Genomic DNA, 27,062 nt, shown 5'->3' with positions numbered 1-27,062 from the left:
GGCTAGGCTGGGACCCTTTCAGTTTAGCTATGGGACTCTAAGCTACCCTGCAATCTTTTGTAGGCTAGCCTGGAACCCCTTAAGTATAATCCTAGAGTACTGGACTCTAGCCTGGGACCCTTCTGAACTCGCCTGGGGCCTTTTCAGCTTCACCTTGGGACTCTGGAATAGGCTGGCCCTTTCTCAGACTAGCCTCAGAATTACCTACCCCCACCCACCGGCCTGGCTTCAGATCCCTCTTGATCCTGGTTCCAACTCCTACCCATCAGGTTTGTGTCTGATTATGGGCGGAATGGCTTCCAGGCTGTGTGTCAGCACCGCCTCATGCAGGCCATGGGCCGGGCCCAACAACAGGGCTCGGGGGCTGCCCGAAGCTTACCCCCAACCCAGCTCGAGTGGACAGCGACCTATGAGAAGGCCAGCATGGCACTGGACGTGGGCTGCTTCAATGGTAAGCTGCCTTTCCCAACCTCAATGAGAGCAGTGGGAGTCATCAGGGCCCAGTGAGCCCTAGGGATGGCAAAAGTCACTGGACATTCTGGAGCCAAGGAGGAGCCTGCTCCAATATGGCTCTGCATGAAAGTCTGTGTGTTGGGGTGGGAACTGGCCCGGAGAGGGGAAGCCAGGGAAGTGAGACTACAGATGCAGGAAGCCCGAGAGGAGGAAGCAAGCAGGGAGGCACAGCCAGACTGGACTCAGATGCTCCAACCTGAGCCCAGCACCTGTTGTGCCCCAGGTGACCAGTTCTCCTGCCCGGTGCACTCCTGGAGTACGGGGGAAGAGGTGGCTGGAGACATTCTGAGGCACAGGTTGGCTCCTAGGATGCCCTCCCAGCACACTCTTATGTACCTGGAATGTAGGCTGGGGGGAGGTCAGATCCCCCAAAGGGTCCCGTAGGGTCCACTCCATTCATGTTTAGGGTCTGCCTTATATCCCAGGATCTTCCCAGGTAGTGCCTGATGACTCTGACCCTCATTTCTTTTCCTGTGCATGCCATCACCAGGGGGATGGCAGATGGTTGGCGTGGCTGGACTGTGGCCATGAAGAATGGTGTCCAGTGGGCAGAGCTGGCTGGCCACGACTACGTGTTGGACCTGGTGTCGGACCTGGAGCTGCTCAAGGACTTCCCTCGACAGAAGTCCTATTTCATTGTGGGCACAGAGGGGCCTGTACCCAGCAGGGGAGGCCCCAAAGTGTAGGTAGCTATGGGGGACCCCCTCACAGATGGCCGCTCCCAGGCAGAAAGCCTGCCTCTCCCAGCTGCTGGGACAGGCTGAGCCCTGAACTTAGACTTCAGGTTCTTAAGGAGGTAGAGTTCACCAAAGTATCCTGCTTTTAAAGGGAGAAAGCCACCCAATTCCAGGGTGCAGAGGAAAATTTGGGGGGTTCTGGGATCTCTCTGGGGGTCAGCAGCTCCACTTTCCTTTTCCCCACAGGGTGTTTGGAAACAGCTGGGACTCGGATGAGGACACGCCCGCCAGACCCCAGCTCCAGGAGCACATGCACAAAGTACCGGACTCTGATGGGAACAGCAGCCACAATGAGGATGGTACAAATGGGGAGACTGAGGCCCAGAGAGGGACAGCACCCCACCAAGGTCAACCAACAATGGCTGCTGTCTCTGGTGGGGAGGGAGCCTTGGAGGCTATGGGGGGTGGAAATCATCAGGAAAAAAGGAAAAAATAACTCCTTGACATTTTTATGCCCTCCCCTCCAGAGTCAGACAGTCTTGGAGAACCTGCTGGGCCCCACAAGGGGCTGGACTGCTACCTGGATAGCCTCTTCGACCCCGTGCTGTCCTATGGGGATGCGGTAGGGATGGAGTGAGGCAGGTCATCTGCAGACTGCAGGCACAGCATGTACACCCAAGTCACACATTTGTACAGGGTGACCTGAGAGCTTCTAACAGCCAGGGTCATGGGGTGGTGTGTCCCATCTGGGTGTCTGCTGGAGGCTGGGCAAATGATGAGGGTCGCTTCACAGCTAGAGATGCTCTTAGCTGATCCTGGAAGGACCCACAGTTACAAGTGTACCTCTAGCCAAGCATGGTGGCATGCCTCTGTAGTCCCAACTACTTAGGAGGCTGAGGCAGGAGGATCTTTTGAGACCAGGAAGTCTGCAGTGAGCCATGATTGCACCACTGTACTCTAGCTCCATTACTAGGCAACAGCAAGACCCTGTCTCAAAAGAAAGAAAAAGAGAGAAAGAGAGAAAGAAGGAAGGAAGGAAGGAAGGAAGAGGGAGGGAGGGGGAGAGAGAGAGAGGGAGAGAGAGAGAGAGAAGAAAGAAAGAAAAAGAAAGAAAGAAGGAAGGAAGGAAAGAAAAGAAAAGAAAGAAAAAGAAAAAAAAGAAAGAGAAAGAAAGAAATGCACCTCTGGTGGGAGCCAGCCCCCTGGGGCCAATAAAATATCTGGGTGGAGTTGAATGACCTTGGTCCCTGGGTCCTCTGGCCCCAGATCTCACAAGACCCCTCAGGTACCCTTGCTCACTCTGGAAACTCTCCAGAACCCACCCCACCCCCACTTCCCCTGATATGATATGCAGCCCTGAGCAGGGCACAGCCCCTCCTTGAGCCTCAGTTTACTCCTCTGGGGAAGAGAGAATGGGTTGGGAGCTCACACGGTTATGGGGAAGACTGATTGGGATGCCATAGGGGTAAAGGCTAAGCATAGAACAGACACAGCCAGTGAAAGGCCGCTCCCTCCCACCAGAGGGAGGGAAGTGGCCAGTGTCAGGTGCTTGTTGCCATGGAACCTTAGGAGTACAGCATTGAGATGGTCACTTGAGCCACCTACTGCCCCTAGGACCTGGAGAAACCAACAGCCATTGCCTACCGCATGAAAGGGGGAGGCCAGCCAGATGGAGGCAGCAGTAGTGGTACCGAAGACACCCCCAGGAGGCCCCCAGAGCCAAAGCCAAGTCAGTGCCTCCCCAGCGTGGTTCCAGGGTTGGGCAGGGCCAGAACCGCTTGCTGGTCCTCAGGCACCTTCATGTGCTAGAATGGAGGCAGCCACAGCACAGTGGGGGGTGAGAGGACAGGGAGGAGGGCATCTCCGGTGCTATCTCTGCCCTCTGCCCTCTCCCCTCAGTCCCAGGCCTGGACGCCTCCACATTGGCTCTGCAGCAAGCCTTCATCCACAAACAGGCCGTCCTGCTGGTGAGTGAGGGAGGAACTGCTTGGGGGTAGAGAATGGACCTGCCTGGTCACCACTGCCACCTCTCCCCAGGCCCGGGAGATGACCCTGCAGGCCATGGCACTCCAGCAGCAGCCCCCAAGTGCTGCCCCGAGATCCTTGGCCGCAGAGGTAAGCCTGGCCTGCCCAGGGTGCAGGGGCTGCTAACAGACACAAGCTGTAAAGATGGATGCTATGCTGCTCCAGGGCATTATTGTGCCTCTCTGAGCCCAGGGACTCCACAGCCCATCTTTGACAGAGATCTGGGGTCCCAGAGAATAGCCTGGTATTATCCCAGGCAGCCCACCTCGTGTCCTGTTCTCCACAGAAACCCCTAGCACCAGACACACAGCTGAAGTCTGTAGGTACCGGTCCCCCGGCCAAACCCGTGCTCCTGCGTGCCACTCCAAAGCCCTTGGCCCCAGCCCCTCTGGCCAAGGCTCCAAGGCCCCCTGCCAAGCCTGTGGCTGCCCCTGTTCTAGCTCATGATCAGGCTTCTCCAGAAACCGGTGAGTGCCCTATCCCAGCCTCTGAGGCTTCCCAGGACAGGCCTGGGGATGTGGTTGTGCCTCTTATGACCTCACCCTGTTCCCACCACCCTGCTTGCCCACAGCTTCACCCTCTCCAGAGCTGGTCCGGTACTCAACACTCAACTCTGAGCACTTCCCACAGCCCACACAGCAGATCAAGCACATTGTCAGGCAGTACCAGCAGCCATTCCGGGGAGGCCGGCCCGAGGCCCTCAGGTCAGCTCTGCCCTGCCCTCAGCCCTCCAGCCCCTCACTGTGCCTGAGTGTCCATCATAGTGCACCAGCTTACTGGTGCAGGGGTTGAAGCACCCTGCCCAGTTCCTGTTAGGGAGGGAGTTTATGGTGAGTCCAGATGAGCCCCTGCTGTTGTCTAGGTTGTGCTGTAGGACTTCAGGCCAGTCTCTGCTTCTCTCTGGATTCTCATTTATAAAGATGGGAGTGGTGGTGGAGGAGGAGGAAGTTCCCTACTGTCAAAATATGTGATGGGAAAGGGAGACTCAGTGTCAACCTGCCACGGTTCTCCAACGCCCACAGAAAGGGTGGCGGGAAGGTGTTCATGAAGCGGCCAGACCCCCATGAGGAGGCCCTGATGATCCTAAAAGGGCAGATGACTCACGTGACAGCTGCACCTGGCACCCAGGTGAGGGGGCAGGGTGGGGCTGGGCCCAGGTGGAACGTAAGTCAAAGAGGAGCCTCAGGAATCCTCAGAAACCAGCCACCCCTATAAGCTGTGGCCCTGCCACTGCCCCTCCACAGGGCCTGCCTGTTGCTCCCTGAGCAGTCTCTTTGGGGTGGGACAGGTGTCCAGAGAAGCTGTGGCCCTGGTAAAGCCAGTGACCAGTGCACCAAGGCCATCCATGACACCCACTTCAGGTGAGAGGGCCAGGAGGTGGGGAGGGTATCCAAGTATATGAGGAAGTCTGTGGGCATAGGTGAGTCCTAGTCTGTGTGTCGGTGGAGTGTGTGTTCCTGAGCCCCTGTGTACATGTTGTGAGCATATTGGTATAATTATAATATTAGCACTTAAGTAGCACAGATCTCTGGCCACTCCCATCCTGGCCTCATATAATCCTACCAGAACCCTTCAAGGTAGCTCTATTATTCCTACTTGTTGCAGATGGGGAACTGTACTCCTCACCCTCCTGCCTTGGCTGTATGGCCTGCCCACTGCATCTCAGTCTCTTTCCATCCCCTCTGCCCACTCCTGTCTGGCAGCCCCCAGGCCTAGGGCAGGTTATCTCTGTGCCCCAGGCCTGAGGAAAGCTTTAGCAGGAAGGTCGGTGAGGTATTGAGTGGGGAAGGCCTATGCATATGACGTAAAGTCCATGTGTGTCCCTCAGACTCAGGCCCCAGCCCTTTCTTCCACCCAGAATGCCCTTACCCCTTCTCACCTAACTAGGGCTCCCTGATGAGTCAGGAAGGATGTGAGGAGCAGGGGTTGCCCTAGACAGGTTAAGTGGCTTGCCCAAGGTCACACTATTATTCCTACATGTTGCAGATGGGGAAATGGAGGCACAGACAGGTTAAGTGGCTTGCCCAAGGCCCCCTGGCATCACAGTTGGAGCCCTAACCTCTACACCCTCTGTCTCTTGGCAGCCACAGTGATCTTAACAGCTATATTAGCAGCTCACATCCTGTCCCTGACAAAAACCCTCCGATGGCTCCTATAATAAGCTCCAAACTCCTCACTGTGGCCTATGAGACGCTGCATGATGTGCCCACCTCCCCAGCCTCATCTCCTCCCTTCCTCCCCTTGGCACATTCTGTTCCTCTCTGTTCCCCGAACACTCCAAGCCCACTCCTGCCTTGGAGCCCTTGCTCTTCCTATCCCCTCTGCCTAGAATGCTCTTCCCCAAAACCATTGTATGCCTGGCTCCTTCTCACCATTCATGTCACAGCTCAAATCACCTTTGTCACCTCAGCAAGATCTGCCTAGACTGCTAGGAGTGAAGGACCTCATAGACCAGCTCTCCAGGATCCGTCCTAAACCACCCTGCTTTCCCTCCACCCCAGCCTTGGGCAGTGAGAGCTTTGTTTCTGAATGATCCATGCCACCCACACCTGTCATGGACACTAAACTCCAGGGCAGAAGCCTTGTCTACCTTGTTTGTGGGGCCATCTCAGCCTTTAGCCCAGGCCTATATACAATAGGTGTTTTTATGTGTTGAATGAAGGGGCTGTGTCCTCCTCCACCTGCCCTGCCTCTCCCACTTCATCCTAAGAGGTGCCTTCTCCTGCCTCCCTGAACCCCGTGCTCTCCAGCTCTGCCCTCACGGTCACTGGAGCCACCTGAGGAACCCATGCAGACACAGCTGCACCGCCTCATCAACCCCAGCTTCTATGGCTATCAGGACGCCCCCTGGAGGATCTTCCTGCGAAAAGAGGTGCGGAGCACAGCCAGAGCCAGGGGAGGGGCTGAAGGCGGGCAGAGGAGGGTCCAGGAGGACCGAAAAGGGCCAGGCTGAAGCCAGGAATGGAGTCAGAGCTGGGGCAGAGCTGCACCTAGGAGGCAGGGCCGGGTGTGAAGCAAGGTGAGGGGGCAGTTGGAAGGTACCCACTGAAGCCCCGCCCCTACAGGTGTTTTACCCCAAGGACAGCTACAGCCATCCTGTGCAGCTTGACCTCCTGTTCCGGCAGGTGAGGTCCTCTCTCTCCTTTCTGCCTCAGTGAACTCAGCATGGCAGTGTGAATGCGAAGACAGGCTGGCGGCAAAGCCTGCCTCTGCATGCTAGGACTTGGGGTCCTTGACTGGGGTGAGGACGGGCAGCTGTTTTATTGAATCTCCCCCCTCCCATGGGCAGGGTCAGTGAGCCCACAGTTCAACCTAATCAGAGCCATAGTTTGTCTAAGCTAGACATGGCCCAGAAGTCAACTGTAAACCCCTGTATAGATTACTGAGGCCTAGGAAGAGTGGCCTGGATTGTGGGGGTGAGGAGAAAGGAGAGGGTCCCTGAAGGAGAATCTGATTTACACAGATGACCCAGCTTATAGATGACCCCACTGCTGCAAAATGGGACGCCCCCCCCACGTTGTCACTCACCCTAGTAGAGTCCAGTCTGAATTCCAGCCAGGTGAGTCCCATGCACCGCCTGCATCACAGCCTGTTCCCACAGATCCTGCACGATACGCTGTCTGAAGCCTGCCTGCGCATCTCTGAGGATGAGAGGCTCAAGATGAAGGCCCTGTTCGGTATCTCGGGGGTGGGGAAGGGTATTGATGGAGCAACAAGCCAGAGACACAGCCAGCCCTGTCCCGGAGGGAGACTGAGGCTGACAAGCCCAGCCCCACTGTCTCCCAGACATGTGCCTCCTTGCTCTGCTTCTGGCCTCTCACGTGGCCTGGCTGCATGTTTGGGGTTGGCAATGCCTGACACACTGTGTGTCCTCGCCATCTCGTCCATTTCTGAGTTTCCGTTTCTCAGTATAGACACTGGTTAGATGCCTTCTTGCTAGGTATCAGCCACCTCTCTCCCTGACATCCCTGAGATGGGGGCTGGCAGGGGAGTGGGGAGAGGGTCCTGACCAGACCTGGCCTCCCATAGCCCAGAACCAGCTGGACACACAGAGGCCTCTGGTAACAGAGAGCGTGAAGCGGGCCGTGGTCAGCGCTGCACGAGACACCTGGGAGGTCTACTTCTCCCGCCTCTTCCCTGCCACGGTGCGAGCCCCCCACCTGCCTCCTACCTGTTCAGAGGATTCAGGGATGAGGCGAGAGGACCCTCACATGCCCTTCATCCCTGCCCCAGGGCAGCGTAGGCACTGGTGTGCAGCTCCTAGCTGTGTCCCACATGGGCATCAAACTCCTGAGGATGGTCAAGGGTGGCCAGGAGGCCAGCGGGCAGCTGCGGGTCCTGCGTGCATACAGGTGACTGGCAGGGGGGAAGTGGGGCTGGCTGGAGACTGGGGTACAGACTAGCATCAGCATTTCCTTCCTCTCCACAGCCACTTACCAAGTACCCATGATGCACCAGGCTCTGTGCCAAGCCATTGAAGCAAACCCATTTTAGAGCTGGGAAAATTGAGGCTCAGAGAGAGAAGTTGTTTGTCTCAGGTCACACAGCCAGAAAGGGGTTGAGCTATGCACCCACTCCCCTGCCCTCCTTCCAGCCCCCACAGCAGCAGCACTGTGCAGAGGGGCAACTGTGCTGGAAACGACCAAGCCCTGATGCAGCTGGGGAGGGAAGCACTGCCAGCCATGACACCTTACTGAGTCCTCAGACTCCCTCCCCTGCCAGAAGTCCCTTTCGTCCTTTATAACCTGAGGATGGGAATAGAAACTTGCCCACGAGTTGGGTAAAGGCTCCTTGCTTTGAAAGATGGAGAGAATTTGGTCAGTGGGTGAAAGAGAGATTTGGGTAGGCACAAATCTAGATTTAGAGCTTGGACTAAGGGACAAAGGGTGGAGAGGGGTCAGAGTGTTGTCCCAAAGGGTGGTAGGAACTCAGCTGAAGCCACAGCCTGGGTCAGAGAGGGGAAGTGGGAAGTTCCTAGGGTCCTGTGGGAGCTGGCACAATGGGGCCAAGGTGGACTTCAAATGGGGCAGGACAGGAGCAGAAGCAGCACAACAGGTAGAAGGAGGGCAACTTTCTGGCAGTGGAGTCCTGCCCTCATGTCACCAGCCCATCCTCCAGCTTCGCAGATATCCTGTTTGTGACAATGCCCTCCCAGAATATGCTGGAGTTCAACTTGGCCAGTGAGAAGGTCATCCTCTTCTCAGCCCGGGCTCACCAGGTCAAGACCCTGGTGGATGACTTCATCTTGGAGCTGAAGAAGGTCAGCACCTTCCCACAGATCTTCCCACCACCCAGGCTGAGGGCCCAGCAACAGGACTCTCCCGCCCCACATACATACTAGCCCCACCTGCCTGGGAAGTATGACTGTGTCCATAGACTTCTGTCTACCTTCAGGCCTTTGCACTGGCTGTGCCTTCCGCTTGGAATACCCTTTGCCTGCTCCTTCAGAAAACCTTTGCCAATGCCCCCTGCTGGCCAGTGCCCCTCCCGAGGACACAGTATCTCCTCTGAGCTCTGCAGCAACTGTACTCCTCACCCTCCTGCCTTCGCTGTATGCCCTGCCCACTGCATCTCAGTCTCTTTCCATCCCCTCTGCCCACTCCCATCTGGCAGCCCCAGGCCTAGGGCAGGTTATCTCTGTGCCCCAGGCCTGAGGAAGGCTTTAGCAGGAAGGTCGGTGAGGTATTGAGTGGGGAAGGCCTATGCATGTGCCCTAAAGTCCATATGTGTCCCTCAGACTCAGCCTCCAGCCCTTTCTTCCACCCAGAATGCCCTTACCCCTTCTCACCTAACGAGGGCTCCCTGATAAGTCAGGAAGGATGTGAGGAGCAGGGGTTGCCCTAGGCCTCTGGGAGTGGGTTGATGGGGCTGTTGCCCTCACCCTGCCCCTGGCTGACCCAGGACTCTGACTATGTGGTCGCTGTGAGGAACTTCCTGCCTGAGGACCCGGCACTGCTGGCTTTCCACAAGGGTGACATCATCCACCTGCAGCCTCTAGAGCCTCCTCGAGTGGGTCAGTGCCACTGGGGTGGGCTGGGTTGGGGAGGGGGGGCTGGCCAAGGGGGCCTCCCTGGGAGATGCTGACCCGAGCCTGGCCTACAGGCTACAGTGCCGGCTGCGTGGTCCGCAAGAAGGTGGTGTACCTGGAGGAGCTACGGCGTACAGGCCCTGACTTTGGTGGGTGCCCCAGAACCTGGAAATCTCATACAGGGTGCATCCTAGTTTCACACACTCATGCTGAGATGCACAGTGAGGGTTTCTTGGTGCCCGAAAGTGGTCAAGGCATGGCCTGTCAGTATCTGTTGGTAGTCAGACAGAGCCCTCTGCTCTGCCTGTTTATGTGGCTGACGGGTCTCCGTGGGTGTTTCCGTGTTTGTGGCGCAAGACTCTCTTTGTGTCTCCACATGACCAGAGAGTCCACAAACCCTGCTTTGCTTTTTTGCTTCACTTCCCCGTTATGGTCCTGTGGCCCTGAGAAAATCCCTTTCCTTCCCTGAGCCTGTTTCCTTATCTGTAAAATGGGTTCGATGGCCTGACCTGCCTCACAGAGTTCTAGCGAGGGGTTAAGAAGGTACCCAAGTCTCCCTAAGGGACCCCTTTAGTCACAAGACAAGACCCTCCAGTTTGCCTTAGACCTTTTACCCGCCCCTAGGCTGGAGGTTCGGGACCATCCATGGGCGCGTGGGCCGCTTCCCTTCGGAGCTGGTGCAGCCCGCTGCTGCTCCCGACTTCCTGCAGCTGCCAGCAGAACCGGGCAGTGGCCGAGCAGCCGCCGTGGCCGCTGCTGTGGCCTCTGCAGCCGCTGCACAGGAGGTGGGCCGCAGGAGAAAGGTGAGACCAGTGTGGGTGCGGTGGGGCGGGGTAGACTAAGCAGAAGGGGTGAGGCTAGTGGGAATAAGGTCGGCCAAGGGCGTGGCCAGGCTCTTGGGGCATGGCCGGTCTTAGACTAGGGTGAACCAGGTATAGAGTGAGCTGCAGGTGAGACCCAGGAGATGGGTCCAGAGATGGCTGGAGGTGTGGTCAAACGGGGTAGGGAAGGGTAAGGATCAGCTGGTTGTAATAAGGGCAGTGGGGTCAGACCAGCCTGGGCCCGCCAGTAGGTCAAGTCTGGGATGGGGTGAGGCCAGGTGAGTGGGTGGGGTCGGGCTTGTGGAGCTAGCGAGGGCTGGGGTCAGCTGTGACAAGGCAGCTGGGGAAGTCAAACCTGGGCAAGGGTGTGGCCAAGTGGGGCGGGGAGTGGGGTTAGCCCTGCAAGTAAAAGACGTGAGTGGACTAAAGGGGCAAGGCCAACGGGATGCGGGAGGCTTCAGATAGATGGGTGGGCAAGTCCAGTTGGATGGGTGGTCGGGCTGCTTGAGGGGTTGCGTTGTGTTTTGACCGAAGGGCTATGCGTGGTGTGGCCGGGCAGGGCCTTCGTAGCTCCGCCTCTTCTGCAGGGTGCCCCAGTCAGGGCCGGCTCTGCTGACCATCGGGAGGAAGCCGTGGCTCTCCCGCCCTACACAATGCTCGAGTTTGCCCAGAAGTATTTCCGAGACCCTCAGAGAAGACCCCAGTGAGTGGTGGCCCCACCCCTCTTTCCCACACTGGGATGGTTCTGGGCTTCTTGCAACTGTCCAAACTGCAGGCTATCGGTCTGGGAGGCCCCACTTCTGGTGGGAGAGATGAGAGACTACCCAGGTGTGAGGCCCACTTCAGTGCCTACCTCTGAGGGTCTCCCTGTCTGGTAGACTGATCAGAATGGTGGGTCAAGAACAGTCCCTTGTGGAAAAGCACGTAGCCAAGGCTTGGGCAGGACAGGTCAGTAGCATCCACCACCTCCCACCGCAGGGATGGCCTCAGGCTGAAATCCAAGGAAGGTCGGGAGTCCAGAACCTTGGAGGACATGCTTTGCTTCACCAAGGTGTCCAGTCTCAGACCTCGGTTTCCCCATCTGTAAAATGGTGATACAGGGGCCCCCTCCCAGGACCCTGGGTTGAACAAACTTGTTCTCAATGAGACCCTCTAGCTCTCAGCACCCTGATTCCCTCCCAAGGACAGCATGTGTCCCCAGTGTTGGGCCTGGCTCCCCTTTTGTGACATGGACCCTCCTGTTATCATATGGCCTTGAAACACAATGTGTCCCCTCTCTGTTCTGACATGTCCCTCCTCCATCATGACATAGCCTTCTTTCCCCACAGACCCCTCTCCAGGAATCCCTCATCGAACTCAGCGACAGCAGCCTCAACAAGATGGCCACCGACATGTTCCTAGGTGTGGGGGTGGGACTGCAGCCAGGGCTCTGGGCCAGGTGGGATCCAGCACTGTGTGATGTCTACTGGTCACCACTCCTCCCTGGTCTTCAGATTCTTTCCCTCCCCCCAACTCAAACATGGGACACGTTTAAGAGAATAGCAGCCCCCAGCTGCCTGTGGCCAAGGCCCCCAGGGAAGGGCTCAGCCCTGGGGCTTCCTGGGGTGGGTGAGCAACTGGGGGTTTGGTGGGTCTGAATGGGATGGGTCTTTCCTTCAGCTGTGATGAGGTTCATGGGGGATGCCCCACTGAAGGGCCAGAGTGACCTGGACGTGCTTTGTAACCTCCTAAAGGTCAGTTCAGCCAACTTTGCCAGATGCCTCCTTTTTTGCCCTGTGGCTCAGTTTCCCATCTGTCAATCAGTCACAGGACATTAGGGTGGGAAGCCTTTCCAATGGTCCAAAGAGGAATGCATCATGCTGGTAGGGAGGGGGCTGGGAAAGGGACACAAGGCCTGTCTCCAGGTGCCCACCCTGTTCTTAGGTACCTGGTATGTGACATAGCCCTTAATATGTCTTTGTTGTGTGACCTCTCTGGCCTCCTTCAGCTGTGTGGGGACCATGAGGTCATGCGGGATGAGTGTTACTGCCAAGTTGTGAAGCAGATCACCGACAATACCAGCTCCAAGCAGTGAGTGAACTGGGCTTTACCCCACCATTCCCCCAATGTGTCCATGCTCCAGGAGGGGCCAGTTCAGCCTCCCACCTCCCCAGGGTTGACCCCTCCTGGATAGTCTTCCCCTCACCCTCTTCCTTACTCAATAGAGCACATTTTTGGAATTACTTGGTCTGGAACACGCAATTTCTGCTGTCTAAACTTTAGTGCCTTTATCTGTAAAATGGCAATAAAAATGTGTAAGTCCAGATTCTTAGTTGCAAGTGACAGAAACCCAACTCAAGCTGGTTTAAGCAAGAGGAAACTCATTGATTCAGAGAAGTGAAAAGTCAATGAGTATGTGGCTTCAGGCATAGCTGGATCCAGGTCATTAGAAAGTAGGCTTTCTCCATCTTCTGGCTCTGCTTTCCTCTGTGTTGATCATTCCCAAACAGCCTCTCCCACAGAGTAGCAAGGTGGCAGGTCTGGGGCAACAGCTCAGCAATCCCAGACAAAGGAAAACTGACCCAATATTTGCAGCAGAAATTCTCAAATCCAGCCTTACAGGCTTGAGTTGGTCACAAGCTCAACCCTGAACCAATCATAAAGGCTGGAGGATACAGAGTAGTGATTGGTTAGATCTAGGTCACATATAAGTATATCCTAAAACCAATCACCAAAGCCAGGAGGAGGCTGAACTCTTACTGGCCAGTCTTGGGTCATATACCTATCCCTAGGCCAATTACTGTGGCCAGGGGTTGCAGTGTTCTCATTAACCAAACCTGACTTCCTTGCCCATCTCCAAACCACAGGGATCCAGAGAGGGGTGGGTGGTTTCCCAAAGGAAGCCCAAGTGTTGTTCCCAGACATCAGATATCCCTACAAATGAAACCCTCACACCCAGGATCATGTGAAGATGAATTACTGTGTTCCACTCATGCAGGGTCAGCACACAATAGGTGCTCAATGTGTGTGTGCCCTTGTTACCATCAGGCCCGCTCCTGTCTCCATCTGAACTACCTCCTCACTTGCTCTCCATCTCCTCAGAAATTTTAGAACCACTCAGCTTGTCCTCCTGCTCCTCCCAGCCCTGGGCCTTACCTGTCGTGACCTCTACACAGTCTCAGCAGGTTCGCCTTTTCCCAGAAGCCTTCTCAGAGAGATCCCCCACCTGCTGTGAGGCAGAAAAGAGAAGAATAGGAGGGGAAAGAGTCACAGTACTTCCCCTACCTGGAGAAGATGTCTGGGGCCCCATCCTCTTCCTTCCCTTTCCCCCATCTTGACTTCCCAAACAGCATATGCCTTCTGCATGGCTTCAAGGCCCACCTGCCCTGGGCCTCTTCACTGGGCAGGGAGGAGCATCTTCAGGAGACAGGAGCTGCCTGAGAGTTGGAATCTTCCTCAGCTCAATCCCAGGAGGGATATCCCAGGAGGCTGTTGGCATACTCTAGTGCTGTGGCTGCCTGTGACATGGCTCCCATGTGTCCTTGCAGGGACAGCTGCCAGCGAGGCTGGAGGCTGCTGTACATTGTGACTGCCTACCACAGCTGCTCCGAGGTCCTCCACCCATACCTCACTCGCTTCCTCCAAGATGTGAGCCGGACCCCCGGCCTGCCCTTTCAAGGTTAGAGGTCAATGAGTGGGGACCCAGGGCTGCATGCTTCTCCCATGGGTACCAGGTGGGCAGCTGGTGGGAGGCGAAACCCAGAGGGCCTCACTCTTTACAGGTGCTAAGCAATGTTTACTAATACTAATTTATTCCCCAAACATTTGTCAAGGTTTCACAGGGGCTAGTGTGGTGGTTTGTCTGATCTAATGGAGGGGGTGGTCAGGAAAGACTCCTTAGAAGAAGTATTGCCCTGGGTAGGAGGGATTTCCAGGTGGAGTGAGTGACAAGAGCAAAGACCAGGGTGGGAATGTGTGGAATGTGGGAGAATCCAGAGTACTTGGGTGCGGCCCCGCTTCGCTGACTGTTGGGACTTGGCAAGGGTCTTGAGGGATCTGGGCAGGGGTGGGCCCAAGCTGGTATCATCCATCTTAGAATATGGAGAAAGGGGCCTGGGGCAGTGGCTCACCCCTGTAATCCCAGCACTTTGGGAGGCCAAGGCAGGTGGATCACAAGGTCAGGAGTTTGAGACCAGCCTGACCAACATAGTGAAACCCCATTGCTACCAAAAATACCAAAAAAATTAGCCAGGCATGGTGGTGGGTGCTTATAACCTCAGCTTCTCAGAAGGTTGAGGCAGGAGAATTGCTTGAACCTGGGAGGCAGAAGTTGCCAAGATTGCACCACTGCACTCCAGCCTGGGTGACAGTGCGAGACTCCATCTCAAATAAAAAAAGAATATGGAGAAAGTGGGGGCCACTCTTCAGCGTTGTTTCCATAGCAATCCCTGGGCTTCCCAAAGAAGAAGGCTGGGGCCCTTGTCGTCGCCATGGCAGCCGTGGAGGAGATAGGAGACCTTACCCTTCCTGCCTCTGAATCCTTCTCTCTGATTCACTTAACAAATATGCCTAGACACAGATATGAATAGACCCAGCTCCCCATGGAAGGGCTCCAGATGCATGAAGGCAGCAGAATGTGCCCTAGAACTCCCGACTCAGAGAAATGGAGCACTGATGCTGGGATCTCCTGCACTGGGAGGCCTGGGTGAGGGAGAGCAGTTGGCAGGGTATCCCAGCTGGCAGGGGCAGAGCTACATCACCCAAGCCACAGAGCCTGTTGGCTACAAGCTTCCCAGTCAGCAGCTCAGGATGACAGCAGTTTACAGGCTCATAGGTTGCCAAGGGGACTGTGGGCTAGACCATGTGGGATATGGGTTCAAATCTAGCTCTTAACCTCTAGCTCTTGACCTTGGGCAAGTCCCTGTCCTTGTCTGAACTGTTTGCTCAACTGTCAAGTGGGGGAGTAAATGCCTGCCCATAGCTTGTAGAGAGAATACAGTGGGCTCATGGTTGCTGGCAAGAGGAGCCCCTTTCTCCCACTGCCCACCTTCGGCAAGGCCTGGACTCCCTGCTTCTGCAGGGATTGCCAAGGCCTGTGAGCAGAACCTGCAGAAAACCTTGCGCTTTGGGGGTCGTCTGGAGCTCCCCAGCAGCATAGAGCTTCGGGCTATGTTGGTAAGCATGGGGTAGAAGTAGGTTCAAATTGAATGGGAAGCTGGGCACAGTGGCTCACACCTATAATTCCAGCACTTTGGAAGGCCGAGGCAGGCAAATCACCTGAGGTCAGGAGTGCAAGAACAGCCTGGCCAACATGGCAAAACCCTGTCTCTACTAAAAATACAAAAGTTAGCCGGGTATGGTGGCAAGCACCTGTAATCCCAGCTACTCGGGAGGCTAAGACAGGAGAATTGCTTGAACCCAGGAGGCGGAGGTTGCCGTGAGCCAAGATCACGCCACTGCATTCCAGCCTCGGTGACAGATCAAGACTCCATGTCAAAAAACAAAAACGAATGAATGGGAGACACAGCCCTGCCCAGAGACCTCTGTGTCAGGTGCATTGCACTCAGGGGCATGCAGACAGGCCCTGCAAGGCCCAGGTGCTCAAGTGTTCCTACACATGCAAGCCCAGGACCCTTTGGCTTGGGAACTCCCAGGGCAGGGGACAAGGGCCACTCAGATCCCAGGACTCAACCTGTCACCCCTCTCCCACCTACCCACCCCCAGGCAGGCCGCAGTTCCAAGAGGCAACTCTTTCTTCTTCCTGGAGGCCTTGAACGCCATCTCAAAATCAAAACATGCACTGTAAGTGAAGGAATGTCTCCTGCAGTCAGGTACTGGAGGGGCAGGAACAGGAACAGCCCAGCCTCCAGGATGGGGATGGAGTAAGCCCCCAAGGATGCTGAGCCTTCCCAGGCTCTCAAACAGTCCCACAAGGCAGGACTTATTTCTCAGAAGAGCAAACTGCACCTCGGAGAGGTTAGGCCTCTGGCTCAGGTCATCCTGCAGAAAAGGGACGGAAGCAGATTTTAAACCTAAGTCTCAGACCACAAGCTGTGTTCTTTCCCTGCCTGAGGCTGATTTTCAGAGACCTCAGAGGATTGTGCACCTCTGTGAAGAGGGCTGAGGAACTCCACACATGGCCTCTGGGGGCCTGAGTGGGGCCAGAAGGACAGAGGTGAATCCTAACTGACATGGCCTCATCCCTTCCGCCCCCACCCCCAGGTGGCCCTGGACGTGATAGAAGAGATCTGTGCTGAGATGGCTCTGACACGCCCCGAGGCCTTTAATGAATATGTTATCTTCGTTGTCACCAACCGTGGTGAGTGCCAGAAAGACTGAGCATGCTGGGCTCATTCTCATCCCCCGGCCTTGGGCCATGTGGGGCCTCCACCCAGACTTTACGGCCCAAGTCAGGTGCCACTTCTTCCAGGAAGCCCCTTGACCCCTATGGGGAAGGATCTCTGTGTGTACCAGGCACCCCCAGCCCTTCGTCTGTCCCTCTCTGCTTTGCTTATTTTGCCTTACCTTGTGGTGAGGGCCCTCTCTCATCTCTCCCTTTGCCCCTAAGGGCATGCTCAATGGGAGGACATAGGCTGTGCCCTCAAAGAGATTACATCCTGGAAAAGTTTCCATTGGTAGCCCCACACTCCTGGAATCTAAAGGTGCAAGCCTTCTTTCCTGCTTCTCATGCCTTATAATGGCCAGAGGAGCCCCTCCTGAGGTGTCACTGAGCCCCTCTCAAGGGCTCCTGGGACCATAGGTGACCATCACATATCCCAAAGCCCCTTCCATCTGCTGCCTGCCCTAGGGTCTAGATCATGGTCTTGACTCCTGTCACCAGCTGGTCAGCTCCAGCAATCCCCAGCCAGCCCTCCCTACCACTGCCTCAGCCCTCAGCCGTGTGCTGTCAGCCCTGCCTGCCCACCCAAGTCCAGCTAAGACATTAGGGGAGAATGGCAGGTAACAAAACAGTCCTAATAACTGACATTTATTGAACAGATGCTGTGCCCCAGGCACAATTCAAAGCATTTCAGGCCAGGTATGGTGGCTCATGCCTGTAATCCCAGCACTTTCAGAGGCTGAGGCGGGTGGATCACTTGAGGCCAGAGTTCAAAAGCAGCCTGGCCAACATGGTGAAACCCATCTCTACTAAAAATGAGACAAGCATGGCAGTGCACACCTGTAATTCCAGCTACTGGGGAGACTGAGGCACGATAATCACTGGAACCCCGGAGGCGGAGGTTGCAGTGAGCCATCATCATGCCACTGCACTCCAGCCTGGGCGATGGCGTGGGATTCTGTCTCAAAAAAAAAAAAAAAAGGAAGCATTTCATTCTGTGAACTCTTTTAATCGCCACAACAACCTTATGAAGTGGAGGCTGTTAGCCTTTGCATTTACAGATGGGGAAACTGAGGCCCAGGGAGGCTGTATTACTTTCCTATTGCTGCTATAACAGATTATCACAAATTTAGTGGCTTAAAAAAATACAAATAAATTACCTTATAATTCTGAAAGTCAGAAGTTCTAAAATGAAAATAGCATCAGGGCCAGGTTCCTTCTGGAGGCTCTAGGGAAGAATCTGTTTCCTTTCCTTTTCCAGCTTCTAGAGGACACCCGCATTCCTTGGTTCATGGCCCCTTCCTCCATCTCCAAAGCCAACAACGTCGAATCCTTAAATCTCTCCCCACCAGCCTCTGCTTCTGGTCTCACATCTCCTCCTCTGACTCTGACCCTTCTGCTTTCCTCTTATGAGGACCCCTGTGCTGACGTTGGGCCTGCTTGCATAATCCAGGATCATCTTCATCTCCAGATCCTTAACTTAATCACAACTGCAGAGTGCCTTTTGCCAAGAACATGACATATTCACAAGTTCTAGAGGTTAGGACCTGGACATCTTTGGAGGGGTCATTATTCAGCCTGCCACAGAAGTTGTGACTTACCAACAGTCACATAGTGGTAATCATGTAATCATACCAAACTCCCTTTCTTTAGTAAGATTTTATTGCAGGTGTGAGATGGGTGGCAGAAATGTCAGTTAAAGAGAGAAAAACTTGAGCCTCTCACAGGCTTAGACCCCAATCCTCCCCACCCCCACCTATGCCAGGTGCCTGGCAAGGGGTCTCTCCTGAAGGAGGTCTGCAGAAAGGTACCCACCGGGTGTCATGGTCTGAAGCCTCTTGTGTTTGTGTTTGTCCCAAGCCTCCTCTAGAAAGGGACTGGGCCTTCTCTGGCCATAATGCAGGGCACTTTCCCATCCAGGCAGGCCACCCTTGGGGCACTCTTCAGCAGCTCCTCTTTCCCCAGGAGAAATGGAGCATTACTTATAGCTTTGAATTGGAGTTATTCCCGTCTGTGGTCATCAACATTTCAATAAAACATAGGGCACCTCATTCAACAAATACGTTCTCCTTTAACAAGGAAGCTGTGTCCCAGAGCAGGTAGATAATTTGCCTGAGGTGATGCCTCACCTGGGTAGCAGGTTGGGGTCTGCACACATGCTCTGTACAGGTGCACATGTGTGTGCACACATACCCCCACCCAGTCCTGCCTCCCTGCTCTCTGCAGGCCAGCATGTGTGCCCACTCAGTCGCCGTGCTTACATCCTGGACGTGGCCTCCGAGATGGAGCAAGTGGATGGCGGCTACATGCTCTGGTTCCGGCGTGTGCTCTGGGATCAGCCACTCAAGTTCGAGAATGAGCTGTATGTGACCATGCATTACAACCAGGTCAGCACACATGGGCTTCTCTGGACTCTGGGACCTTCTAGTCTCCCCCGTGCCTGTGAGTCATACTCCACACCCCTGGTATTTGATGATTCAGGCACTGTGGACCTCTCTAACCCTGAGGCCTCTGCTCCCCTATGTGGTCTCTTGGAAGAAGTCAAAACAGCCCTCACTACCTTTGAGGGCCTTTGCACATGCCATGCCTCCATGTGGACTTCCCAGCTTATCTAATTCCTCTCCAGCAAGCTGCCCCCAAACAGCACCTCTTCCATTAGGCCCTCTTTGAGGTCCACTTTCCTCCTGATTTCTTCTTCTTCTGAACATGGGCCTGTCCTTTGTTTTATGTGCTAAGCCAGGCTTTGCTGATATTGTCATTTTTGTCTGTGTGTTATTCTACTCTGAGACTTGGAAGTCCTCTAAGTCAGGATCATGGAGTTTACAAAGTCTGGGTTCCCCCCTACTGTGCCAGTATGTTTGGAAGTGCTTGGACAGAAAGTGTGTATTTTTGTGGAACTGGTGCCAAAACTTCAGGAATTGTACACAATATGGTCACGTAGCTTTTGCGGCCACATGGTGTCACTGTTGAAGCATAGCCCTACGCAGTCCAGCTCCACGCTACTCGATGTGAAGCCTGTGGACTGGCAAAAACGGGATGCAAATCCTCAAGTCCTGCCTCAAACCTCCTGACTCAGAGCTTCTGGGGCACAACCTGGACGTCTGTTTTGGCAAGCCCTCCTGTGACTCAGGCACACTCAAGTTTTGAGAAACAGCAGGCCTGATAGATACACGTACACACTGCAGTGTTGATTCTCTGATCTCACCAGCCAGCCCACAACCTGGCAAGGTTGCTGTGGGGACTCCCTCATAGGCATCAAGGCCACTGTCCTCCCATATCACCATTATCTGTTTCTGCCATCATTCTCCAAAACCCAGGAAAGTAATAGGCCATCCTACCCCAGAAGAGGATGGGGCTGCAGTCATTAGACTTGCATGTCCCCAGGCCCCCTGCAGCTGAGTGACTGCATGCATGCCTGCCTGGCAGCCCCTTACCCAGGTGCTCCCTGCAGGTCCTGCCTGACTACCTGAAGGGCCTCTTCAGCAGCATGCCAGCCAGCCGGCCCAGTGAGCAGCTGCTGCAGCAGGTGTCCAAGCTGGCTTCACTGCAGCACCGCGCCAAGGACCACTTCTACCTGCCGAGTGTGTGAGCACCTGCCCGCCTGTCTCAGCTGGGGTGGACAGGCAACCCTGCCCTTTCAGCCCACCTCCACCCTCCTCAGAGCTGGCTGTCCCCAGGCCCCCAGGCTCCCCTCTTGTACCAGTGGGGCTGTCTGGGAAGGGGCTGTCTTTGCCTGGGGGTTGAAGTCTCCACCTACCTATAGGAGCTGGGACCCCAGCTCTCTCTCACAAATTGCTTCTGGTTGTTATTATTAACTCAGACCAAAGGGAATGATTTAAAAAAAAAAAAAAAAAAAGCTTCCAGGGCCAGGCTCAGTGGCTCACACCTGTAATCCCAACACTTTGGGAGGCAGAGGTGGGTGGATCACCGGAGGTTAGGGGTTTGAGACTAGCGGGACCAACATAGTGAAACCCTGTCTCTACTAAAAATACAAAAAATTAACTGGGCATGGTAGCAGGTGCCTGTAATCCCAGCTACTCGGGAGGCTGAGGCAGGAGAATCACTTGAGCCCGGGAGGCAGAGTGTGATGAGCCGAGATTGCGCCATTGCACTCCAGCCTAGGCAATAAGAGCGAGACTCTGTCTCAAAAAAAAGAAAAAAAAAAGCTTCCAGGGCACACGTTCCCTGTGGTTCAGGAAACACGTGGCTATACAGAAGGATTTAGCCACAAAAGCATTCAGTGCAATGCTGCTCCAATAGCAGAATATCAGAAGTAACGTCAATATCCAACAACAAGGAGTCATCAAGTAAATTGTGTGTGTTAGCCTTTATTTACTTATGTATTTAATTAATTTTTTATTTCTTTCTTTAAAAAAAAAAAAAGATGTACCACTTTTTATAGAGCCAGAGTCTTGCTCTGTTGCCCAGGCTGAACTTACTTTTATGGTTACTTTGCCCAGGCTGGTCTTGAACTCCTGGGCTCAAGCAACCCTCCTGCCTCAGCCTCCCAAAGCAGTGGGATTACAAGAATGAGCCACCCTGCCCAGCCTAGACAGCATTTAAATTGATGTTCTCAAAGATATAATTAATGCTCACAGTGTAAATCAGTCATTCTCAAATTTTTGATCTCAGGATCTTTTTACACTCTTGAAAAGAGGACCTGGGCCAGGCACAGTGGCTCACACCTGTAATCCCAGTACTTTGGGAGGCTGAGGTGGGCAGATCACCTGAGGTCAGGAGTTTGAGACCAGCCTGGCCAACGCGGTGAAACCCTGTCTCTATAAAAAAATAAAAATTAGCCAGGTGTAGTGATGGACGCCTGTAATCCCAGCTACTTGGGAGTCTGAAGCAGGAGACTGGCTTGAACCTGGGAGGTAGAGATTGTAGTGAGCCGAGATTGTGCCACTGCACTCCAGCCTATGTGACAAGAGTGAAACTTTATCTCAAAATAATAATAATAATAGTAGGACCTCATGGCCAAGCGCAGTGGCTCACACCTCTAATCCCAGCACTTTGGGAGGCCAAGGCGGGTGGATCACCTGAGGTCAAGAGTTTGAGACCAGCCTGGCCAACATGGTGAAACCCTATCTCTACTAAAAATACAAAAATTTAAAATTACAAAATACAAAAATACTACAAGCACACACCACCATGCCCAGCTAATTTTTTGTATTTTTTTAAGGAGAGATGGGGTTTCACCATGTTGCTCAGGATGGTCTCTATCTCTTGACCTTGTGAGCTGCCCACCTCGGCCTCCCAAAGTGCTGGGATTACAAGTGTGAGCCACCACGCCCAGTGAAAATGGTTTTTAACCCCCTAGACCACACTTTTGAGAACCCCTGGAAAAAAGAATAGTAAAATGATGTCTGTACCATGTATATCCCAGTACCTATAACACAATAAGGGCTCAATATGTAAAACTCCTTATTTTTATTTATTTATTTTTATTTCTTTTGAGACAGGGTCTCTCTCTGTCCCCCAAGCTGGAGTTCAGTGGCCCAATCATGGCTCACTGCAGCCTTGACCTCTTGGGCTCAAATGATCCTCCCACCTCAGCCTCCCAAGTAGCTGGAACCCAGAAGCACATGCCACAACGCCCAGTTAATTTTTAAATTTTTTGTAGAGACAGGGGTCTCACCATGTTCCCCAGTCTGGTCTCGAACTCTTGGGCTCAAGTTATCCTCCCTCTTTAGCCTCCCAGAGTCTTGAGATTATAGACATAAGCTGCTGTGCCTAGCCAAAAGCTTCTTCTTTTTTTTAATGTATAATTTTAAGTGAAAAGAGCAGGAAGCACATAAAGATAATGATTCCAATCCTGGATGAAAATCATTGAGTTCTTACTTTTTGCAAGGGACTCTGCATATGCATTATCTCAGCTATTCTTCCTAACTGCACTTTATTTTCCCTATTTACAGAAAAGGCCCAGAGAGGTTATGTGACTTGCTGAAGTCTAGCCCACTAATCATGGGGGAACCAGGATCCAAAACTGGGAAGGGTGGGTTCAGATGCCAGGCCCTTACCCCAGCAGTGCAAAAAAGGACAGATGTTGCCCAGGGAATCTCTTGGGAGGAGAGGGTTCCCCTGGCTTTCTCCCAACCCTTCCTTCATCGGCAGCTCCAGCTGGTCAGGATGAGCTGGGACTGCTATTGATATTTTCCAGATGTCCCAAGAGGTAAAGGGACCCTGAGGTAGCCAGCATATGTCAGAGGGAAGATGGCTGGGGTGAGTTGATACCCAGGGGCCCCAGCCTGGAGACCCAGCACTCCTCTGCTCAAGTCTCTGCCCAGCCCTGCTCAAGGCTTTGCCCACCATGATGTTTCCTCTCACTCCTCTGGCTTTTGCTTCTCCTTGGAGGCAGGAGGTATGAAGGATGAAATAGCCTTGGGTTAGGCCAGGCATGGTGGCTCACTCCTGTAATCCCAGCACTTTGGGAGGCTGGGGTGGACAGATCACCTGAGGTCAGGAGTTCGAGACCAGCCTGACCAACATGGAGAAACCCTGTCTCTACCAAAAATACAAAAAATTAGCCGGGCATGGTGGCACATGCCTGTAATCCCAGCTACTCAGGAGGCTAAGGCAGGAGAATCACTTGAACCCAGGAGGCGGAGGTTGCGGTGAGCTGAGATCACACCAGTACACTCCAGCCTGGGCAATAAGAGCGAAACTCCATCTCAAAAAAAAAAAAAAAAAAGAAATTGCCTTAGGTTCAAGTCTTGCTCCTGCCAACCTGTGACGCTAACTCACTCAGTCACTGTGTGACCTTATCTAGTCGGTGAACTTCTCAGAGCCTCAGTTACCTTAACTGCAAACAGGGATCCTAGTGGTACTGGCCCAGACAGTGATTAAGCAGTACCAAGCCACTGTGGGTGCCTCTACCCCACCTTCAGCCCATTTACACTCCCCAACAGGGAGTTGCAGAGATCAGGTTTGCTCTGCATGCATGGTGCACAGTGAGGATTGCATGAGCCTGTGAGCTCACTCAGGACCTTTTCCCCTCCCTCCATACACAGGCGAGAAGTCCAGGATTACATCCCAGCCCAGCTCTACCGTACAACAGCAGGCTCAACCTGGCTCAACCTGGTCAGCCAGCACCGGCAGCAGACACAGGCGCTCAGCCCCCACCAGGCCCGCGCCCAGTTTCTGGGTAAGAGCTGTAGGGCAGGGGAGGTGATCATAGGGGTCTTTGCTGAGGAGGGTGGTCATGGAGGATGGGTATGGAGGCACCTCTTTTCTTTGCACAAAGGCATTTTTCAGTGCTGGCTAAACTGAGCACCTCCCTGGAGAAAACATGTTTTACAATTTTTATGGAGATGTCACCTAGGCTCAGAATGGCCCTGGGCAGAGGAAGAAGAGCTGCACACAGGGATAGAAGAAGAAGCAGCGAGAAGGGAGGCCAGAGATGGGTGGAGACCCAGATCAAGGGCTCCTGCACTGGCTAGATACAGCCCAGAGAAGATGCAGGCCGCAGGGCAGCTGTGCAGTTCACAGCCAGGGCTGTTGTCAGTGAGTCCTACCCAGCACGTAACTGCTGGCCCCTCTCCCTGCCCAGGTCTCCTCAGTGCCCTACCTATGTTTGGCTCCTCCTTCTTCTTCATCCAGAGCTGCAGCAACATCGCTGTGCCAGCCCCTTGCATCCTTGCCGTCAACCACAATGGCCTCAACTTTCTCAGCACAGAGACTCATGTAAGTGGCCTCAGCCTGGCCCTGCCATCACCACCCTCTGTTCCCTGGTCCCCTAACCCCTCCAAGGGGCCAAGACTTCCAGCTGCTGAAGCCTGGTTCCACTGCTTACCACCTGCATGATCTTGGGCAAGTCTCTTCCCCTCTCTAAGCCTTGCTTTCCTCATCTGGAAAATTAGGATAAGAATTGAGCCCTACCCATAGGGCTTTTGTGAAGGTCAGATGAGGTAAAACATACTCTAAGCACTCAAATAGTGCATCTGTGTGCTTGGGCTGCCATAACAAAAGACCACAGACTCAGTAGCTTCAACAACAGAAGTTTATTTCTCACAGTTCTGGAGACTGGAGGTCCAAGGTCAAGGTGTCAGCAGGTTTGGTTTCTTTGATGGTTTGCAGACAGTATCTTCTCACTGTGTCCTCACATGGCCTTTCCTCTGTGTGTGCACAACACTGGTATCTCTTTGTGTATCCAAATTTCCTCTTATAAGGATATCTGTCATATTAGATGACTCCATTTTAATTTAATCACTCCTTTAAAGGCATTATTTCTAAATACAGTCTGAGGCATTAGGGCTTCAACATGGGGATTTGGTGGGGGACACAATTCAGCCCATAAGTAGGATCTGTTACCCCCTTAGTTTTTGCTCCCAGAACTAGACCCTGAGACTGGGATTCAAGGGCAAGTGGTTGATTTAGAGTTGGTTCCAGGAAACACTGGAGTGAGGAAGTCAGTCAGGGAAGGGATGGAGCCAGTAAAGGGCATGTTAGCAAGCAAGTTGCTGATGTGGGCACCTGGAGTTCAGTCCAGCGGGGGGCCCTGAGAGACAGCCTAGAGCTTTCCTTCTCTCCTGGGGGTGAGGGAGCCAGGGTGTCTATTCAGCTTCCCATCTGTCATTTGCAAGGGCTTCTTTCTGAGGCATTAACTCTCCATCACTCTTTTTCTGTATGTGGTCCAAGTTTGCTTCCTGGGCCAGAAAAAAGCCCCTAGAAAGACTAGACACTGACTCACATCTGTAACCCTAGCACTTAGGGAAACAGAGGCAGGAGGATTGCTTGAGCCCAGGAGTTTGAGACCTGCCTGGGCAACACAGGAGGCCCTGTTCTCCACAAAAAGGAAGTTTTAAAAGGGTGCAAGTGTTCACAAGAAGCAACTTTGATGTGACGTTCAGGGCACCAACAGCATCCACTAAGTGTATCCCAAGCACTTAGAGCAGTGCCTGCCTGGCACATGGTAGATGCATCATCAGTATTTGTTGAATCAGTTTCACAGGTGAGGAAACTGAGGTCCAGAAAGGTAAAGTGACTTGCTCAAGGTCATACAGGTCACTGGGGAACAGGTACTTGAACTGGAGTCTCCTGCCTCCTATTGATCTGATTTGCAGGGGAGGGGTAAGAGTGGTTGAGACTATCTTCACCCACAGGCCTGTCTGGCCCCTCTCCCCCTGCTCCCAGGAATTGATGGTGAAGTTCCCCCTGAAGGAGATCCAGTCAACGCAGACCCAGCGGCCCACAGCCAACTCTAGCTACCCCTACGTGGAGATTTCGCTGGGGGATGTGGTGGCCCAGCGAACCTTGCAGCTGCAGCTGGAACAGGTGGGCCCAGCCCTCACCCCAGCATTCTACTCACTGGGCTCTTCTCTGGACCTGGTTCCAAGATAGGTCAGGTCCCTGCCATGCCCCGGAGAATATCCAGGCCAGTGCATGGGACAGAACCAACCCCAGCACAGCACAGAACTGTAGGTCATTATGGTGGTCATCCAGGGAAGCAACTTGGCAGTGGGAACATAGGAAAGGGCAGTACGGAGCCATAGAAGGTTGATGAGAGGGCAAGGACGCCAGAGGTTTGAGAAGGTTCACCTGGGCTGAGATGTGAAGGCTTGCTTGTAGGCCCTGGGATTGAGGATGGGGAAAATGAGTTTCCTGTGTGACAGATGGTAAAACTGAGACCCACCTGCCCCGTGCCTTCCCATGTTTGCAGCAACTGTGGCTGTTACTCAAAAGGCAGGGTGGGCTGGGAGCGGTGGCTCATGTCTGTAATCCCAGCACTTTGGGAGGCCGAGGTGGGCAAATCACCTGAGGTTGGGAATTAGAAACCAGCCTGACCAACATGGAGAAACCCCATCTCTACTAAAAATACAAAATTACCTGGGTGTGGTGGCACATGCCTGAAATCCCAGCTACGTGGCAGGCTGAGGCAGGAGAATCGCTTGACCCCGGGAGATGGAGGTTGCAGTTAGCTGAGATCACACCATCGCACTCCAGCCTGGGCAACAAGGGCGAAATTAAAAAATAACCAGTCTGGGTGATTTTAGTCCGATAGTCCTATAGTCCCAGCTGCCTTTAGCCCTATAGTCCTTAGTCCCACGTGCCTATAGTCCCAGTTATTTAGGAGGCTGAGGTGGGAGGATTGCTTGAGCCCAGGAGTTAGAGTTTGGGGCTGCAGTGAGCTGTGATGATGCCACTGCACTCCAGCCTGGTTGGCAAAGTGAGACCCCGATTCTCAAATAAAATTTAAAAAGCATGAATGACCTCTAGGCTCCTGCCCAAGTCTCACAGTTCCCTGGGGTCAGGGCAAGAGTCACATTTTCACCCCACTAAAGAGATAGGCTTCAGGCCCAGAGAAGGTATAGAATCGAGGTTGACACCCACACGTCTGCCCTGTCCAGCCTGTGACATACCCTCTCCAGGTCTAGGCCCAGCATCACTCCCATGATTTCCCAGGGCAAGAGAGAGGGTCTTCCATTGCCCTAGCCCTGCCTCTGAGGGACAGGACCAGAACAAAGTCTCCTTGGCCCCCTGTGTCCCTTGGAAAACCTGTTACTTGGGCCTAGGGTCCTAGTGCACTCCCCGCCACACCCCAATCTGGTCCTGCCTGGGGTCACACAGATCCTTGCCTTACCCACTGGTAGCCTTGGGCCCCAGGCCTGCCCCCTCCTTCCCTGAGACCGCCTACCTGAGCCCCTGCAATGGTGCTGTGGTGTTCTCCTACCTCCCTTTTT

General features: G+C 54.0%; 1 protein-coding gene across 1 annotated transcript in view; it reads left to right on the top strand.

The window, feature by feature from the left end:
- LOC108293475 (unconventional myosin-XV-like) overlaps positions 1-27,062 on the top strand; it is a 54,923-nt gene that overhangs the window by 24,131 nt on the left and 3,730 nt on the right. The window contains 35 exon segments of the mRNA XM_017514870.2: positions 270-451; positions 737-809; positions 1,004-1,195; positions 1,437-1,597; positions 1,718-1,812; positions 2,805-2,919; positions 3,090-3,157; positions 3,228-3,305; positions 3,502-3,682; positions 3,787-3,919; positions 4,238-4,343; positions 4,504-4,576; positions 5,966-6,087; positions 6,281-6,340; positions 6,817-6,892; positions 7,245-7,360; positions 7,449-7,567; positions 8,334-8,475; positions 9,117-9,228; positions 9,318-9,392; positions 9,868-10,046; positions 10,652-10,767; positions 11,043-11,115; positions 11,393-11,465; positions 11,724-11,797; positions 12,052-12,134; positions 13,592-13,722; positions 15,124-15,218; positions 15,768-15,845; positions 16,266-16,362; positions 18,610-18,770; positions 19,835-19,968; positions 23,394-23,527; positions 23,933-24,066; positions 25,516-25,656. Of these exon segments, the coding sequence (XP_017370359.1) occupies positions 270-451; positions 737-809; positions 1,004-1,195; positions 1,437-1,597; positions 1,718-1,812; positions 2,805-2,919; positions 3,090-3,157; positions 3,228-3,305; positions 3,502-3,682; positions 3,787-3,919; positions 4,238-4,343; positions 4,504-4,576; positions 5,966-6,087; positions 6,281-6,340; positions 6,817-6,892; positions 7,245-7,360; positions 7,449-7,567; positions 8,334-8,475; positions 9,117-9,228; positions 9,318-9,392; positions 9,868-10,046; positions 10,652-10,767; positions 11,043-11,115; positions 11,393-11,465; positions 11,724-11,797; positions 12,052-12,134; positions 13,592-13,722; positions 15,124-15,218; positions 15,768-15,845; positions 16,266-16,362; positions 18,610-18,770; positions 19,835-19,968; positions 23,394-23,527; positions 23,933-24,066; positions 25,516-25,656 (3,982 nt within the window).

This window comes from Cebus imitator, unplaced genomic scaffold (assembly GCF_001604975.1).
Source record: "Cebus imitator isolate Cc_AM_T3 unplaced genomic scaffold, Cebus_imitator-1.0 Scaffold538, whole genome shotgun sequence".
Lineage (NCBI taxonomy): Eukaryota > Metazoa > Chordata > Mammalia > Primates > Cebidae > Cebus > Cebus imitator.
This window is presented reverse-complemented; position numbering and strand designations above follow the sequence as displayed.